The 15,941-nt window shown below is 43.3% G+C and overlaps 1 protein-coding gene across 1 annotated transcript in view; it reads right to left on the minus strand.

Annotated features, from left to right (window-relative positions):
- rgs7a (regulator of G protein signaling 7a) overlaps window positions 1-15,941 on the minus strand; it is an 85,251-nt gene that overhangs the window by 12,594 nt on the left and 56,716 nt on the right. Inside the window, 4 exon segments of the mRNA XM_056291374.1 lie at window positions 976-997; window positions 999-1,028; window positions 6,112-6,218; window positions 14,348-14,398. Coding sequence (XP_056147349.1) covers window positions 976-997; window positions 999-1,028; window positions 6,112-6,218; window positions 14,348-14,398 — 210 coding nt within the window.

Consider the following 15,941-nt stretch of genomic DNA (forward strand, 5'->3'; position numbering starts at 1 on the left):
CAAGCAAAGTTCATGGATTTCATGGCGAGGAGCAGCAGCCAGTGTGCGCCAGCTTTCCCACTAAGTCCTGTCAGGGCCTATTGGGTCCTATTAGGAGCATGATTTACATGAATCAGATGCCATGTCTGATGCACTTCAGGTTCAGGCCTATTCCCACAGCATTCATCAGCCCCTGGTTCTCCCACAGCTCAAATAGCAAATGAAAAGCTCGGCTCTAAGGCATCAGCTTTTCACTTATTCACTCACACCAGTTTTGTAAGTATGAGGCATTTATCTATGCTCAATCTCTCTGTAAATAATGAAAACCATCTCCTGTGTTTCAAGATATGCACAATTCCCAAAATGCAAGAACACATGCAAACAGAATTACAAACTGGTGCAATGATGTACACATGCTCTCTCTCTCTCTCTCTCTCTCTCTCTCTCTCTCTCTCTCTCTCTCTCTCTCTCTCTCTCTCTCTCTCTCTCTCTCTCTCTCTCTCTCTCTCTCTCTCTCTCTCTCTCTCTCTCTCTCTCTCTCTCTCTCTCTCTCTCTCTCTCTCTCTCTCTCTCTCTCTCTCTCTCTTCTCTCTCTCTCTCTCTCTCACACACACACACACACACACACGAGCTTTAATTTCCTCTCCTGTAATCAGTCCACATCAGTCAGACGGTAGAATAAGATGGGAAGAGATGACTACGTTTGGAATATAAAACTGCTTTCATATAGCCAGGCGAGGGTTTAGGGCAATACACAAGGCACAATACAATACGTCTGTGTCTGATTCATGCTGGATGGTCCCTTACAGGTATCTAAATAGCACTAGACATTAATTCATGTTTCTGTAAGTGTTCAACTAAACGGATTGCTCCATTTTAGCAAATTACATATTCATTTTCCAAAATTACTGTGCATCATCATATTCTTCAGTATTTGGCCCATAATGCACAAAGTACATACAACGTTAGGTCTCGCTGGCTCTGTCTGTTTCTCACCATAGTCTGTGTTTTCTGGCTCCCCAGCAGTTTGATGGCCAAAAGTAAGGAGTCTGAAATGAGAGAGAGGGGGCATTTTAGAAATCCCAGGAAAAACAAAAACAAAAAACAAACAATCCACATCTAAGGACACCCTAATAGGTCAACCTGATAGCACCTGTACCATGTGGTCTCAGACCTAACAGTAATAATGTGGCTTTGAATCCAGCTCAGAACCTTTATTGCATCCCATCCCTGCTATCAACCTTCTTTATTACTGTCCTTTATATATATATATATATACACTACCGTTCAAAAGTTTGGGATCACCCAAACAATTTTGTGTTTTCCATGAAAAGTCACACTTATTCACCACCATATGTTGTGAAATGAATAGAAAATAGAGTCAAGACATGACAAGGTTAGAAATAATGATTTGTATTTGAAATAAGATTTTTTTACATCAAACTTTGCTTTCGTCAAAGAATCCTCCATTTGCAGCAATTACAGCATTGCAGACCTTTGGCATTCTAGCTGTTAATTTATTGAGGTAATCTGGAGAAATTGCACCCCACGCTTCCAGAAGCAGCTCCCACAAGTTGGATTGGTTGGATGGGCACTTCTTTGAGCAGATTGAGTTTCTGGAGCATCACATTTGTGGGGTCAATTAAACGCTCAAAATGGCACAAACAGGCTCTAACCAGAGTAGAGAAAGAAGTGGGAGGCCACGTTGCACAACTGAGCAAGAAGATAAGTACATTAGAGTCTCTAGTTTGAGAAACAGATGCCTCACAGGTCCCCAACTGGCATCTTCATTAAATAGTACCTGTTAGAGCCTGTTTGTGCTGTCCTCTGAAGGGAGTAGTACACACCGGTGTAGGAAATCTTCAATTTCTTAGCAATTTCTCGCATGGAATAGCCTTCATTTCTAAGAACAAGAATAGACTGTCGAGTTTCAGATGAAAGTTCTCTTTTTCTGGCCATTTTGAGCGTTTAATTGACCCCACAAATGTGATGCTCCAGAAACTCAATCTGCTCAAAGAAGTGCCCATCCAACCAATCCAACTTGTGGGAGCTGCTTCTGGAAGCGTGGGGTGCAATTTCTCCAGATTACCTCAACAAATTAACAGCTAGAATGCCAAAGGTCTGCAATGCTGTAATTGCTGCAAATGGAGGATTCTTTGACGAAAGCAAAGTTTGATGTAAAAAAAATCTTATTTCAAATACAAATCATTATTTCTAACCTTGTCAATGTCTTGACTCTATTTTCTATTCATTTCACAACATATGGTGGTGAATAAGTGTGACTTTTCATGGAAAACACAAAATTGTTTGGGTGATCCCAAACTTTTGAACGGTAGTGTATATATATATATATGTGTGTGTGTGTGTGTGTGTGTGTGTGTGTGTGTGTGTGTGCGTGCGTGCGTGTGTGTGTGCGTGCGTGCGTGTGTCCAGTGAGTCAAGTAAATTCTTTATGAGATAGTACAAGCCATTCTCTCAACCACCTTTGGCAGTGTCTCCCATATGGACTTTGGGGACCAAATGTCCCCAAGTCCTCACTCACCAAGTGAGGTGACTCCTCACCAAGTGGCTGGAATAGAGTACAGGAATAGCTGTACTGAATACAGACTGGAAGTCTCAAAGTCCAAATGAAAGACACCACCAAAGGTGGTTGAGAATGGCAGAGATAAGATCCTGTGGGACTTAAAGTTCCAGACTGACAAGCAGGTGCTGGCTAACCAACCAGACATTGTTGTGGTCGACAAGGAACAGTAGACAGCAGTAGTGATCAATGTAGCAATCCCGAGTGACGGCAACATCATGAAGAAAGAGCATGAGAAGCTAGAGAAAAACCAAGGGCTGAGGGAAGAACTAGATTGGATGTGGAAGGTGAAATCCACAGTCGTCCCAATAATAGGTAATAGGAGCACTAGGAGCTGTGACCCCCAAACTGGGAAAGTGGCTCCAGCAGATTCCAGGAACATCTGAGGTCTCTGTCCAGAAGAGTGCAGTCTTAGAAACTGCTAAGATACTGCGCAGAACCCCCAAACTCCCAGACCTCAGGTAGAGGACCTGAGCTTGAGGAAGACAAACACCAACCAAAAAAAAAAAAAAAGGGTGAGAGGGAGATTTTGTTTTTATTATTATGAGGGTCCATAATATTCCAACTTTGCAGTACAGCGTGACCATATAACTCACGACAAGTCACTATATAGGAATTAGAATGCCTCTGCCAGTCTACAGTGTCCACTTAAATGCACTTATATTTTATCAAGACCATGGTGCAAAGTCCCCCTTACAGTACATAGAAGCAGATCCAAACAGGTGAAAGGTGGGGTGGAGGTTGGTGAGCGGCAGCAGCATAGATATCAAAAAGGAAGGACAAACTGCAAGACTCAAAAGTTAAATAGTCCACCCCAAAGCAGGGGCATTTGCGACTGGCATATGGTTAATACATGGATGAGGCCAGTTAGATCAGCTGTCAGTAGACGTTTCCTGGTAGAACTTGCCCTGGCCATTTATACCTAAATTTTAAACACTTTAGTTGTCGTAGCAAGACAACTTCGCAGAAAAACCAAGGCAGTGCCTTGCATGAGTAACACGAGTAACCCTCTTTTCTTCCAGTGTGGGAAGACGGTGGCGTGGACTCGCGTTTGCGGCGGCCTCACCCAGTGCTGATTATGCTGTGTTTTTGTCCATGTCTACGTCTAAGTTTGTGTCATCGTGTGAAGTTTTTATGTTGATCGTCGATTTCGCTTGGCTGGGAGAGCTGGCACTGGGTTGGCTGAGAGACCTTGGTCTGCTGCATCCTGTGGCCCGAGGGGGAGACACCAAGGGCGGTTTGACAGTCTACGGAAGCATGGTATCCTAAGCTAATTGCTAGCCCACGGCCCTGCCTGAGAGGAAACACCGAGGCAGTCTGGCGGCGGCCTCGCCTAGCGTCGACTGTGCAGTGTTTTTGTCTGCGTCTGCGTCATTGTGTGGAGTGCGGGGCAGGTGTGTTGAAGGTTTCTGGCTGTAGAGCTGGCGTTGGATCGGCTGGGGGAGCTTGGTCTGCTGTATCTGATGGGCCCGGGGACCACAGCCCAGCCTGGAGCTGCACCCTCTTCGGGGACACCGAGGGCGGTCTGACGGGACGCAGAAATGGGGCAGGCTAAACTAACTGCTAGCCCATGCAGACCGGCAGTTCCGACAGTCATCCTGGCTGGCGTTCGTTCTCTGGACGGTGGAGTTTTTGGACTGTGTTGCACTGGGTGGACTGTGTTGTTGACTGTTTTTTGCTTTGTTCTCTGTTTTTGTATGTTTTTGGTGGTGTTGTTTTTGGATGTGTGTTTTTGTCTTTTGTGTTGCGCTGCTGTGGGCTGGGGGAAATGAAATTTCGTTTCTTTTGTGTATGTGGTACATTAGATGAAATGACAAATAAATTGCTCCTGATTGCTCGTGATTCCTGAGTTCAAAACAACTATGGGAGCATCATGCACTTTTTTTCTGTACTATATTATATTTTTATATACTTCTTAATTCACCTTTTTTTCTATCTGCCCATCATAATAAGATATGTTACCATGCTGGGTGTAATATCGAAGCATATGAATGTTACAACACAGCTATCCTGAGTCTCGTGTCCGACACATCAGATACAGTTGTATACAAACATGAGATTCAGAACTTTGTCCAGCGGTGCGACAAGCACTTCCTCAAATGTAACATTATGAAAACAGAGGAGATGGTGTTCGACTCCAAATCCATCGGACAACCCCAGTGGTTATCCATGACCAGAACATAGCCCAGGTTGACTCTTACAGACCTGGCCATACACATTGACAACAAACTGACATAGAGTGATAGAAAATGTCTGCACTAGTATGCAACAGCAGCTACACATCATTCGTAGGCTGAGGGTGTCAACCAGAAAGTGTTGCTGCTCTTCTACCATGTCATAGCCGAGAGCATCCTGCGGTATGGCATCTCAGCCTGGTTTGGCAACCTCAGTGTACAGCTGAAAGCCCAGATTACCCAGCTAACACAGAGCCATGAAAATCATGGGAGTCAGGCAGTATCCCACACTCCAGGCTGCCTTTGGTGAAACAATCATCAGACAGGCCCAAAAAAATTATTTCAGACCCCACCCATGTCCCCTCACTCTGAGTACCAGCTTCTTCCCTCAGGCAGATGCTTCAGAGTCCCCTAGTGCAGGCTCAACTGCTTTAAGAGCGCCTTTGTCCATTAAATCCCTAAATGGCGAGGTAGCCAGAGGCTAACCCCTGTAATGCTGCTTTTAATTTTAACTGTACATACTATGTACACCATTATGATGAGTATAGGTGTGTTGTATGATGGGCAGTGTGTAATTTGTTGGTTGATGGCAGTCTGTGCATGTACTGTAGGTATTGTGTGTGTGCGCATGTGTATGGGTGACAGTCTGTGCATGTTCTGTATGCATGCTCTAAGTTACCTGTATTTTTTAACAGCAGAGTCTGTATGTATCCAAGACAAATGTCCTTCAGGACAACAAAGTCTGTCTTATCTTATCTTATCTTATGTTGAGTGCTTTTATTGAATATACAGCAAGCAGCAAACACAGTCACACACTAATGAGCAGAGAGCAGGAACCCTGCTTTGACTTCAGCATATCATGATGAGGCACCCATGAGGGCATGTGTCAGTACATAGATTAATTTAAATTAAGCTCAGTCGGTAAATGAGCAAAACCTCAAATAAATGGGGGCACCCTTCTTTGAAACAGCTTTCCATGGTGGACGAACACTTTCATATGTTTAAAAATACATGTTGTGGCACAGTTAGTACTTTTCTGGGTGCAAATATATGCAGTGCGCTTGTCACTAAAATAAAAAAGTGCAAAAAAAGAGAGATGTTCTTAATGAGATAAAACTGCCAGTGTCGCAATGGGATAAGCTTTTGTGAAGAATGGATCTTTTGATTTTTCAGTTTTAACAGGCTGCACTTCATTTTCACCCAGCACAGATGTTATGTATCATACTGACATTGTTATCATCATTTTATCATTGTCCTTAAGTAACTATTTATTTTACTTTGTTTATTTGATAGGGACAGATGCCGTTTACATACTAGAGAATTGCACAACATTTATACAATGCAATGAATCACAGCATGATCGCCATAAATTCTTACCTGAAACCTATAGAACGTGCCATCGTCTTTGAGAGTGAGGACATGGTCTGAGATGGGGAAGAAGTAGCCATGGGCAGCCATCAGGGTTCCTAGGTGGAGTGCCTCCACTAGGACAGAGACAGAGAATCAATATTCAGCTTGTTATATTAATATTTCTCCCTCTGTCTACTCTCTGGGTGACATAGAGCATCATATATATATATATATATATATATATATACACACACACACACACACATATACATACATATATACACACATATACATACATATATATACATATACATACATATATATACACACACATATATATATATATGATCATCTTCAAACAAACACACATCACACACACTATATGTATGTATGTATGTATGTATGTATGTATGTATGTATGTATGTATGTATGTATGTATGTATGTATGTATGTATGTATGTATGTATGTATGTATGTATGCATCCGGAACCCTCAAAGCCACATCAGCCACCCCATCCAAAGGCCAGAAAAAATCTGATCTATATTCACCCCACCTTCCACTCCATCTCAGTAGACCAAATGTATGTGTGTGTGTGCACGCTTGTGTGTGTGTGTTTCTGTGTGTGTACGTGATACGCCTCTATGCATTAATAAACTATGACTCATAAGTTATTAAATAGATGTGTACTCATAAGTGCCCCCTCTCCTCCTACGATCCTGCCTTTTCTCTTCGAGTATATATATTACCTTTATATTTCTGTGTGTAATAGAATGAAAAAAGGAGAGCAGGAAGAACGTCTTTGAAGTCAGACAGCTATAGGGACTGGATGTCTTCATTGATGTGGACTGCAGAACAGATTGTGTGCATTCCTCTGTCTCTGCCTGAGGAATAGTCAAGAATTCAAAGAGGGAAAGACGGCCGTTCACAAGTACAAAGTCGCCCAGCCCTATACTAGCTCTCTTATTCACGTTCACGTTTATTATCCAGTCAAAGCCGCGTTTTGGAGATCATGAGTCTAATATGATAAGCTGAATGTAAAGCAGAAAAAACAGCACCTGTGACCGTCTCCGCCACTTCACCCTAAAGCAGTGGAAAGCATATGTAAAGCATATGTTATTTGCCTTTCTTTTGAATCTGATTCAAAGGTGCTTGGCTGGCACAGAAAAGAAAAGCAAATGCTGAGGCCGAAGCCAAGCGCCAAAGCCAAGTAGTACAAACGTAAACAGATCCAGTAGGTAACTACGATAATTTGAAATGAACAACAAATGGGGTAATTATATCAAAATGATCAATCAGCCAACTAAAGACAAATTTACATAGGGAACTAACATGGAAGCTGCTCAAATTTATATTTCTTTCTACTGCTCATGTGAAGAGAAGAATATTTATCCTGTTTTTTTTTTATTATTCTGGATTGATGCTGCAAGCATCACGCAAGCATCACAAGCATCCAATAGCAGTGGTTTTCTGAGCTGTTGATGCCAGAACATCTTGCCAAAGCACCCTTTTTTTGACACGTTCACAGCTATAAAATGTTCAGCAATTAAGGACTAAATGACGATAAAAAAAAAAAAACACAAAACAACACAAATATAGAACACACTGAACATCTGTTCCGAAGTGCTATTATATAATGCCCCCCCCTTGTTCTCCCCAGTTGTATCCAGCTAACCCCACTCTTCTGAGCCGTCCCGGTCACTGCTCCACCCCCTCTGCCGATCTGGGGAGGGCTGCAGACTACCACATGCCTCCTCCGATACATGTGGAGTCGCCAACTGCTTCGTTTCACCTGACAATGAGGAGTTTCACCAGGGGGACGCAGCGCGTGGGAGGATCACACTATTCCCCCCAGTTCCCCCTCCCCCCTGAACAGACGCCCCGACTGACCAGAGGAGGCGCTAGTGCAGCGACCAGGACACATACCCACATCCGGCTTCCCACCTGCAGATACAGCCAATTGTGTCTGTAGGGATGCCCGACCAAGCCGGAGGTAACACGGGGATTTGAACCAGGGATCCACATGTTGGAAGGCAATGGAATAGACCGCTACGCTACATGGATGCCACCAATTAATGTTCCTGAAAATAAAAATTCTTTATATACGTACAGAATGAAACAGGCTGTGTTGAGGCACAGGAACTGTTTATGGTGGAAAAACCTTCATGCGATACATTATTTCGTTTGATCTTATGGGGAATTTTACCCTTTCTTTCTCAACCTATTGAAGATATTCTGTAGTGATGTATTTCTTCTGGCAAGGGAGCATCTGACCTCCATTTCACATACTGCAGGCAAAACTTCTATAAGCTTTACAGCGGAGCGACACCTTGGACTGGATTTCGTCACGTCGCAGGGAGAGGCAGGCTAGCGAGGCCTGAGGGAAGATACCCCATGAAATGAACACGTGGCATCAACAGCTCCATGCCAAGAATCCAAGAGTTTGTAGCACAGCTTAGTGGAATGTAAAGCAGGGAGCCGATAGAGCAAGTGACAAATTATGGAAATTGTGCGGTCTATCTGTGTCCTCTTGAAAGAAGATGTTCAGCCGATGCAGAAAATAAATTTGAATCTGCTTATATGGGGGGAAATTAAAATGGCCGCACCAGCATTTCTATAAATAAATGTCTCGCTGTGGACTGACAATTATCCATTGAAAATTAAATTAAAATGATCCCTCTTGCGAAAAGGTAAACCCGGCAGACCTGGGCTTTGTAGCGTTATTAAATACGTTCATTTTAATGATGAGATGTTTTTTTCGTTGACCTTGACGAGGAGTAATTCTCTTGTTACTTATTTCTCGCCATACCTGCACCCCTGGATTTGGATGAGATGTGATGTCTTGCTCAAGGACACCACAGCAGGGTGAGCGTTTGCACCAGGGTTTTCGACCCGGCACGTCTGAGTAAAGAAAAGGCTTTCCTTATCACTTCTCTGCCCCGCTAAGCTGAAGCAAACTTGATGTACAATTGACATAACCCACAAGCCTCGCTGGCCCCTCAGGCTGCCTGTTTTTTAATCTCATAATTGACAGTAATTGAAAAAGCACTCTTTAGATAAGTGTCATTTCCGCTAAATCAGTCCAAAGGCCACTAAAAGCCATTCCCTAATAACATTTTTTTTTTTTAGAGGCGCTGAGCCTTTCAGACCACAGTCAAATTCCTATGCCAGAAAATGATTGGGAGCAATCCACATTTCTCCGTACAGGGGTGAACAGAGCCTCTTTTATTTGAACAGATGATGCTGATTATACCATGTCCACAAAATATATGGCTGAAGGATTATCTGCGACAGTTTCAACAGACTGTTCATCCTATATGTACATCACATCTACCTGTGGCATCTCCACCACGTCCTCTCGGTCGTTTTAATAGATGAGCTGCCTCTCGGGACCGGTTTAGTTGCAGCAGATGTGGTCAAGAGATCAAGGATCTCCCCCACTTTGAATTAACCGCCTCTCCGGCTCGCTCAGACGAGTAAAAAACAGAAGGCAGAGGTCTGAGAGGGACAGGACCTTGATCATCGTCTCAGTCTGAAGAAGTATTTTGATGGTTGAACGTTTCTTTGTGTGACAGGGCACCATTGCAGTTTGTGACGCTGCCCCCAAATTCGATTCCCCTGTATCGCAATCATCGTCCAAGTATTCATAAGCGAGACACTTCATCCTACTTATTTCCAGGGCACTAAACTAGCTGGACCCCCCCATCTCTGACCCAGTTAGAATGAAATATATCTAAATAAATGTAAATGCAAACGTAAGATCAAAAAGTGTTGATGACCGATCATATAAGTCTAAGAATTACGTTCTCCCAGAGGGCACCCATCTAACGGATTCACCTCATTAAAACTTTAAAGAAGAACCTGGGAGGCCAGGCAGTTTATTAGTCTAATGAAATGCAGTATTGGATGAAAACAATGAAAGCGGGACCTCTGAATGGGATCATCATGAATATATTATCTGATGCATGAAGTTAACAAAAGTTGAACTGGCACTAAAACCCCAGGCCCACTTTCATATAAATCGGTCTGCTTTTTCTTTGCAAAAACTTCCTGCAAGGCACATTAGTATTCTGGCTGTTTACTTTGAGCTCACTTACGGGAACATAGTTACAGGGATTGGTAAAAAACAAAGGACACATTAGCATGGCTGGGCTTGTCAACAAGTGCTGGGATCAAACTAGTCAGTGGTGTCCCTAGGTGTGCATGCAGGATGTACCTAGTGGCCCAACAGATAGTTCAGCTCACCGCACACACATTGTGAAAATTAACATGGAACAGCAGCAGCTGTTCGTGGTGTTCTACATGTGATGGATATATCATCACTTGGGCAGGAGGGTGGATCACATTTCGGCATGTTGCTCTCACTTTTGCTTGTATGAGTTTTTTTTTGGACCCCCCCCCCTTTTCTCTCCAGTTGTATCCGGCCAATTACCCCACTCTACCGAGCCATCCTGGTTGCTGCTCCACCCCCCTCTGCTGATCCGGGGAGGGCTGAAGACTATACCACATGCCTCCTCCGATACATGTGGAGTCACCAGCTGCTTCTTTTCACCTGACAGTGAGGCGTTCTGCCAGGGGGACGTAGCGCGTGGGAGGATCACACTATTCCCTCCCAGTTCCCCTTCCCCTCCCCCGTGAATAGGTGCCCTGACCAACCAGAGGAGGCGCTAGTGCAGCGACCAAGAGACATACCCACATCTGGCTTCCCACACACAGACACGGAAAATTGTGTCTGTAGGGACACCCGATCAAGCTGGAGGTAACACGGGGATTCGAACCAGCGATCCCCGTGTTGGTAGGCAACAGAATAGATCACTACGCTACCCAGATGCCCCAGAGTTAAATTTCAAAGTAATTCAAATCAAGTAGTCTATGTTTCATCAAAGCCATCAAATCCAACTTTGTTTAGCACGCTTTAACTTTTCTATAATATTGGAGTATGTGACCCCCCCCCCCCCCCATTTGACCATCCCGGCTGACTTGACGGTGGGGATAATGCAAAGATATATGTCTTGCTCAGCAAGTCTGACTCTGTTTCATATGAGTTGATGTGAATATTACCACAGAGTTATAAGATACTGGACTATTTTGAAACCAGTTGGTATATGATATTGGCATAATACCCAACCTGAACTGTGACTAAACATTGCCAATAGAAGCACTGGGGAGTGTAATTCCTGAAAAAGAAATCCCTACACAAGAGTCAGGCTACTGATGCCATGGTGGGCTTATGTGCTAATGACTAAAGAACATGGGCTTACAATGATGACAGTAATACCTTTAGTTTGCAGCAAGTTGAGTATAACTTTTTTATTTTGGATTTATTTTCCCCCTTTTTCTCCTCAATTGTACCTGGCTAATTACTCTACTCTTCCGAGCCACCCGGACGCCCCAAGTGGAGTAGAATTTTAACATGATTTTTTTTCTGCAGCTAGTTAATGTCTTCATTAAAACAGTAAAGCTTGAATTCTCAGTGCCTCTAGTAGGTAGGTTAGAAAGTTCAGCCTCCCAGCAGAGCGTGTTTGTCACTGAAGCTTTTCAAATCAGCTATTGTGTCTCCGCAGTACATGTGCAATAAATAACATGTATAGCGCTTATGTTTCTGGGCTGGAAAAAAGGTATTGCGTGGGCAAATTTTCGGTAGATTGCATGACGTCACATAACCTCTCTTATCTGTCTGTGTACCTCCAAAGAGAACCCTGTGGGCGCCCCTGAAACCAGCTGTTTGTGATTTGTGTCCTTGTCTTTTAAAGCAGATGAGTGTTGTTATGGGGCAAACGTCACAATTCATTGGCATAACAAACCTTTGCCAAATGTGCAATGAATTATTCTGCAAAAATGATTGCGCAAAAATTCTGGTCTTGCCCAATATTAATTCCTTTCCGGCAGGAGGTTCATAAAGTTTTGCAAAAAGCAATCCAGGTGGACATCCCATTTAAACTAGAGACCCTGTATTTTGGTGCCCTGCCATCAGAAAATGTTACCTCTTATGATGGATATCTATTTCTGATTTTAAGTGCAGCTGGAAGGACAGCCATTACAAGAAAGTGGCTAAAACCACCTACATCCATCGATGTTATTTATGATATCTTTAGGATGGAAAGAATAACTTTCTCTACTAGACCGCAGCAGGACACGTTTCTGAAAAGACGGGAAAGTCGGATTGAATACATTACACCCGTACGACCATCATTTGTTTAATGTGAATTTTCTTTCTTTTTTTCCTAACCTTCTTTGTATAGAGACTTGTGTATCAGGAAGGTACACCCCAACATTCTGGTTCTACTTATTAGTTTTGGTTTTCTATTTTTTTTATTATGTATTTTATTTTCTATTTTCATACCTGCATTTTTATTTACTTTATTTGTCCATATTTGCCGCTATATTATCTAATTTAACTTAGTGTTATTACCTCCTGCTACAACTATGTTTTACAGAAGACTCGGGTGGATGAGGCTTCTATGTCCTATGTAAATAAGTATATTGTTTGTATAGATCTTGGTATAACTCAATAAAAAGAGAATTTAAAAAAAAGTGATTGTAAAATTTTACATTATTTACTATATACCTTCTGGTTCCCTAGTTTACCATGCTGAGCAGAACGATTTTTCTGTTCTTTCTGAAGGTTTCATTATTTCAGCTATAAATCACTACACAACAGTGTGAGCAGTAAGGAAAGCAAAACACTGAGCATTTCACAAACCTGTAACTGTGTGTTATTCTGGACCGTCCACACGTAAGCACTCTCCTCTCTGAACTCAAATTCTGCTGAACCACGGCATGGGTATTTTACCTTGAGCTTTTGTGCTACTTAAGTGCCCCCCATTACGCACACACACACACCAAATATATTGTGGAGGGTTGCTGAGTCTGCTGATTGTGGAAAAAGGCAGCTGTGTATGAATCAACACTTTGATACTAAAGCATGCACAATAAGAAAGCAAACTGGAATGCAGCCACACACACACACCCACACACACACACACTCTTCAAAAGCATGTGCAAGCGCATACAAAAAAAGGAATAAGCTGAAAGCATTTGCACGCAGGCTGACACACACAAACACACTTTGGTTGTGAGCAAAGGTGTTAAAAGGATATGCGTAAATGAACAAGATGCAGACACGCACATCCACACAGATCCACAAACACAACGTCAGGCACAGAGCCAGAGGTCTTTTTACGGGTCCTGTTGGGGCCGGCCGTGTACAGAGCGCGGTGGGCACTGAGAGAAAGCAACTGTGAGACCTGAAGGCAGTACAACCTCCCCCTGCACAGACCGCTCTGCAGGTGAGCCGCCTTGGCAGTGAGAAAACCAAAGCTTCCCTCTATGGCAAACTGCATCCCCTCCATAACCACTTATTCTTCTTTGTTGAGCACCCTGCTGGCCTCTTCACACGTTGGGCTGGAGATCCTTGACATGCAGCAACTATAAAGGTTGCTAAACAACTGCTATTTTTGGCACTTCTCTGTATGTGCCATCCTTATTGCAATATAAGTATTGTGTTTTTGTCCACTTTCACAACTGTCACTCTAAAAGTGATGCTAGTCACTACTTTATTGTAGGGGAGCATATAGATAAGTACACACAGGTAAGACTGAGTAAACTACAAACCATTGATGACACATTTCCCTTTCAACATGCCCTTCCTCCAAATTAGACTTTACAGATGAAGCCATCATAAATGCCCCGCTCTCATATAATGCATGCTACAGTGTTGCTATATTACTGTTGCGCTACTTATCTGTCCCTCGGGAAGACTTGTCGAAGACATTAATATCGAATTCAATTTCCAGTTGTCAGGGGGCTGTTAGCAAAGTTGACAGAGATGTGTGCTGCAAAGAGACTGTTTAGTCTTATTTCATCAATACAGAATACAAATTGGCTGCAGTCGCCGCTGCAGTACCACTGAAGGTCACATCGGAGAAAGAGGCCAAAAGGGGGGCCCTGTACAGCATCTAACAGTGTATGTTCTTATTAGTATTCCCGTCTCATTTGAATACAGTGAAAGGAAAACAAGTCCAAAATCTGGGGTGTAGAACCCTGCTGCACCATGTACCGCCACTCTCTCTATTTGTATTATTGACCTGGAGGAATGCTGGCACGCTTACAGAAGGATTTGCAGTGATGATCTCCCACAGGACACTAAATTCTTTACGCCAGCTTCCACAGTGACAAGATGAAGTCTCTACCCCTCACATCACCCTACCTGCAGGATGTTTACCATTTCACTTTCAATGGATGAAGATCGATTGGTCGGTTACCTTGATCTTCAATGTTTAAATTCTTGATCATCCACTGCACGATATCCGACCCTGGAATGAGAAAAAGTGCATTAAAATATGTATGATGCCATGCAGCCGAGGTATTCACAGTATGCGGGGAGAACTTTTTCCATAAAGATGCAAATGAATGGAAAAACAATGGCATCCACAACCCTGCCCACCTTTCCTCGTCATTACAGTGCATGCAAAGTCCTTGCGTCTAGCACCATGTGGGTGGGTAATGGGCCATCCAGTACAAAATATTCTTCTCTGACACCCCCTCCAAACCATCTCTTCTTGGCTTTGCCCCATTAATACAAATGACCGGAGAGGTACAGTGGCAAACTGAAGCACCCATTGTATAACAAAGCAATTTGCCTGACTCAGTTGCGAGACACAGCAGTTGGCGTTGTTATCTTTCTGTTCAAACTGTCTCCCGAAGAAGCAGAGAAGAAGATAATAAACTACATACGATAAAACCTATTGAAGGAGACCATAACTACAGGAAGAGGATGAGCAGTAAAAAAGGACAGAGTAGGGGCTGAACGGTTATGCAGGAGAGGAGAGAAAAGACCAGAACACAACGAAACAGGAAAGGACAGAAATAACTGATGATGATAGCGTTGCATAGAATTTAATTGAATTCAATATCACTGGAACGTTGTGATCTCAAAGACTCCGTGGGAGGCACAGCTGTTCAAGCTTTGAAGTGTTTCACGAGTATTTCGGGTAGAAGTGGTAGGTGAAATTCAAATGTCAATATTTCACTAAACTCCGTTTTCAAAAACAAACATATCGTAACCAAGTGTCTTAATTATCAACTCGTAAAAAGTTTTGCTTTGATGCCTGTGATCCATTTTTTCCCCAAAAGGTGACTATCTCTACAGAATAAAATTCAATTTAAATCAGTTTTTTTTTTGTTTGGGAATGAAAGCAAGAAAAATTGTCATGTCTCGGATAAAAATATCCCAGCAGCTGCAGTCTTGTGAGAATCGTCAAACCTTATTTCTTCATGTGACTTTGATGCCCTGGCTAAATATGCCTTCAGAGCTTCAAAGCTAATATTGCAGTATGTCGCCCTGACAAGCCAGGCTGTGTGCTGGATGCAAGAGCAAAGGCAGACAGGGGAGAGGTGTGAAAATAAGACGCGAGAAGTGGCGGGGAGTCAGGCATTGAAGTGGACACTCTTTCATTGTGTCTGTGCCAATCTTTCTGCCTCTCTGTGTGGCACGTTGTTTTGTCTCTATCATTCCTTTCTCCCTCACGTCTTCTCTCTAGCTACCTCTTTTCTATTGGCATTCTTTCACTGCACTCCTCCCCACGTCTCTCTCATCCTCTGGTATCAGCACCTTAAAAATTCCCCCGCCTGTTCAAATCCCCATGTTACCTCCGGCTTTGTCGGGCGTCCCTACAGACACAACTGGCCGTGTCTGCGGGTGGTGAGCTGGATGTGGGTATGTGTCCTGGTCACTGCAGTAGCACCTCCTCTGGTCGCTCGGGGGCGCCTGTTCAGGGGGAGGGGGAACTGGGGGGAATAGCGTGAGCCTCCCATGTGCTACGTCCCCCTAGCAAAACTCTTCACTGTCAGGTGAAA

This window comes from Lampris incognitus, chromosome 13 (genome assembly GCF_029633865.1).
Source record: "Lampris incognitus isolate fLamInc1 chromosome 13, fLamInc1.hap2, whole genome shotgun sequence".
Lineage (NCBI taxonomy): Eukaryota > Metazoa > Chordata > Actinopteri > Lampriformes > Lampridae > Lampris > Lampris incognitus.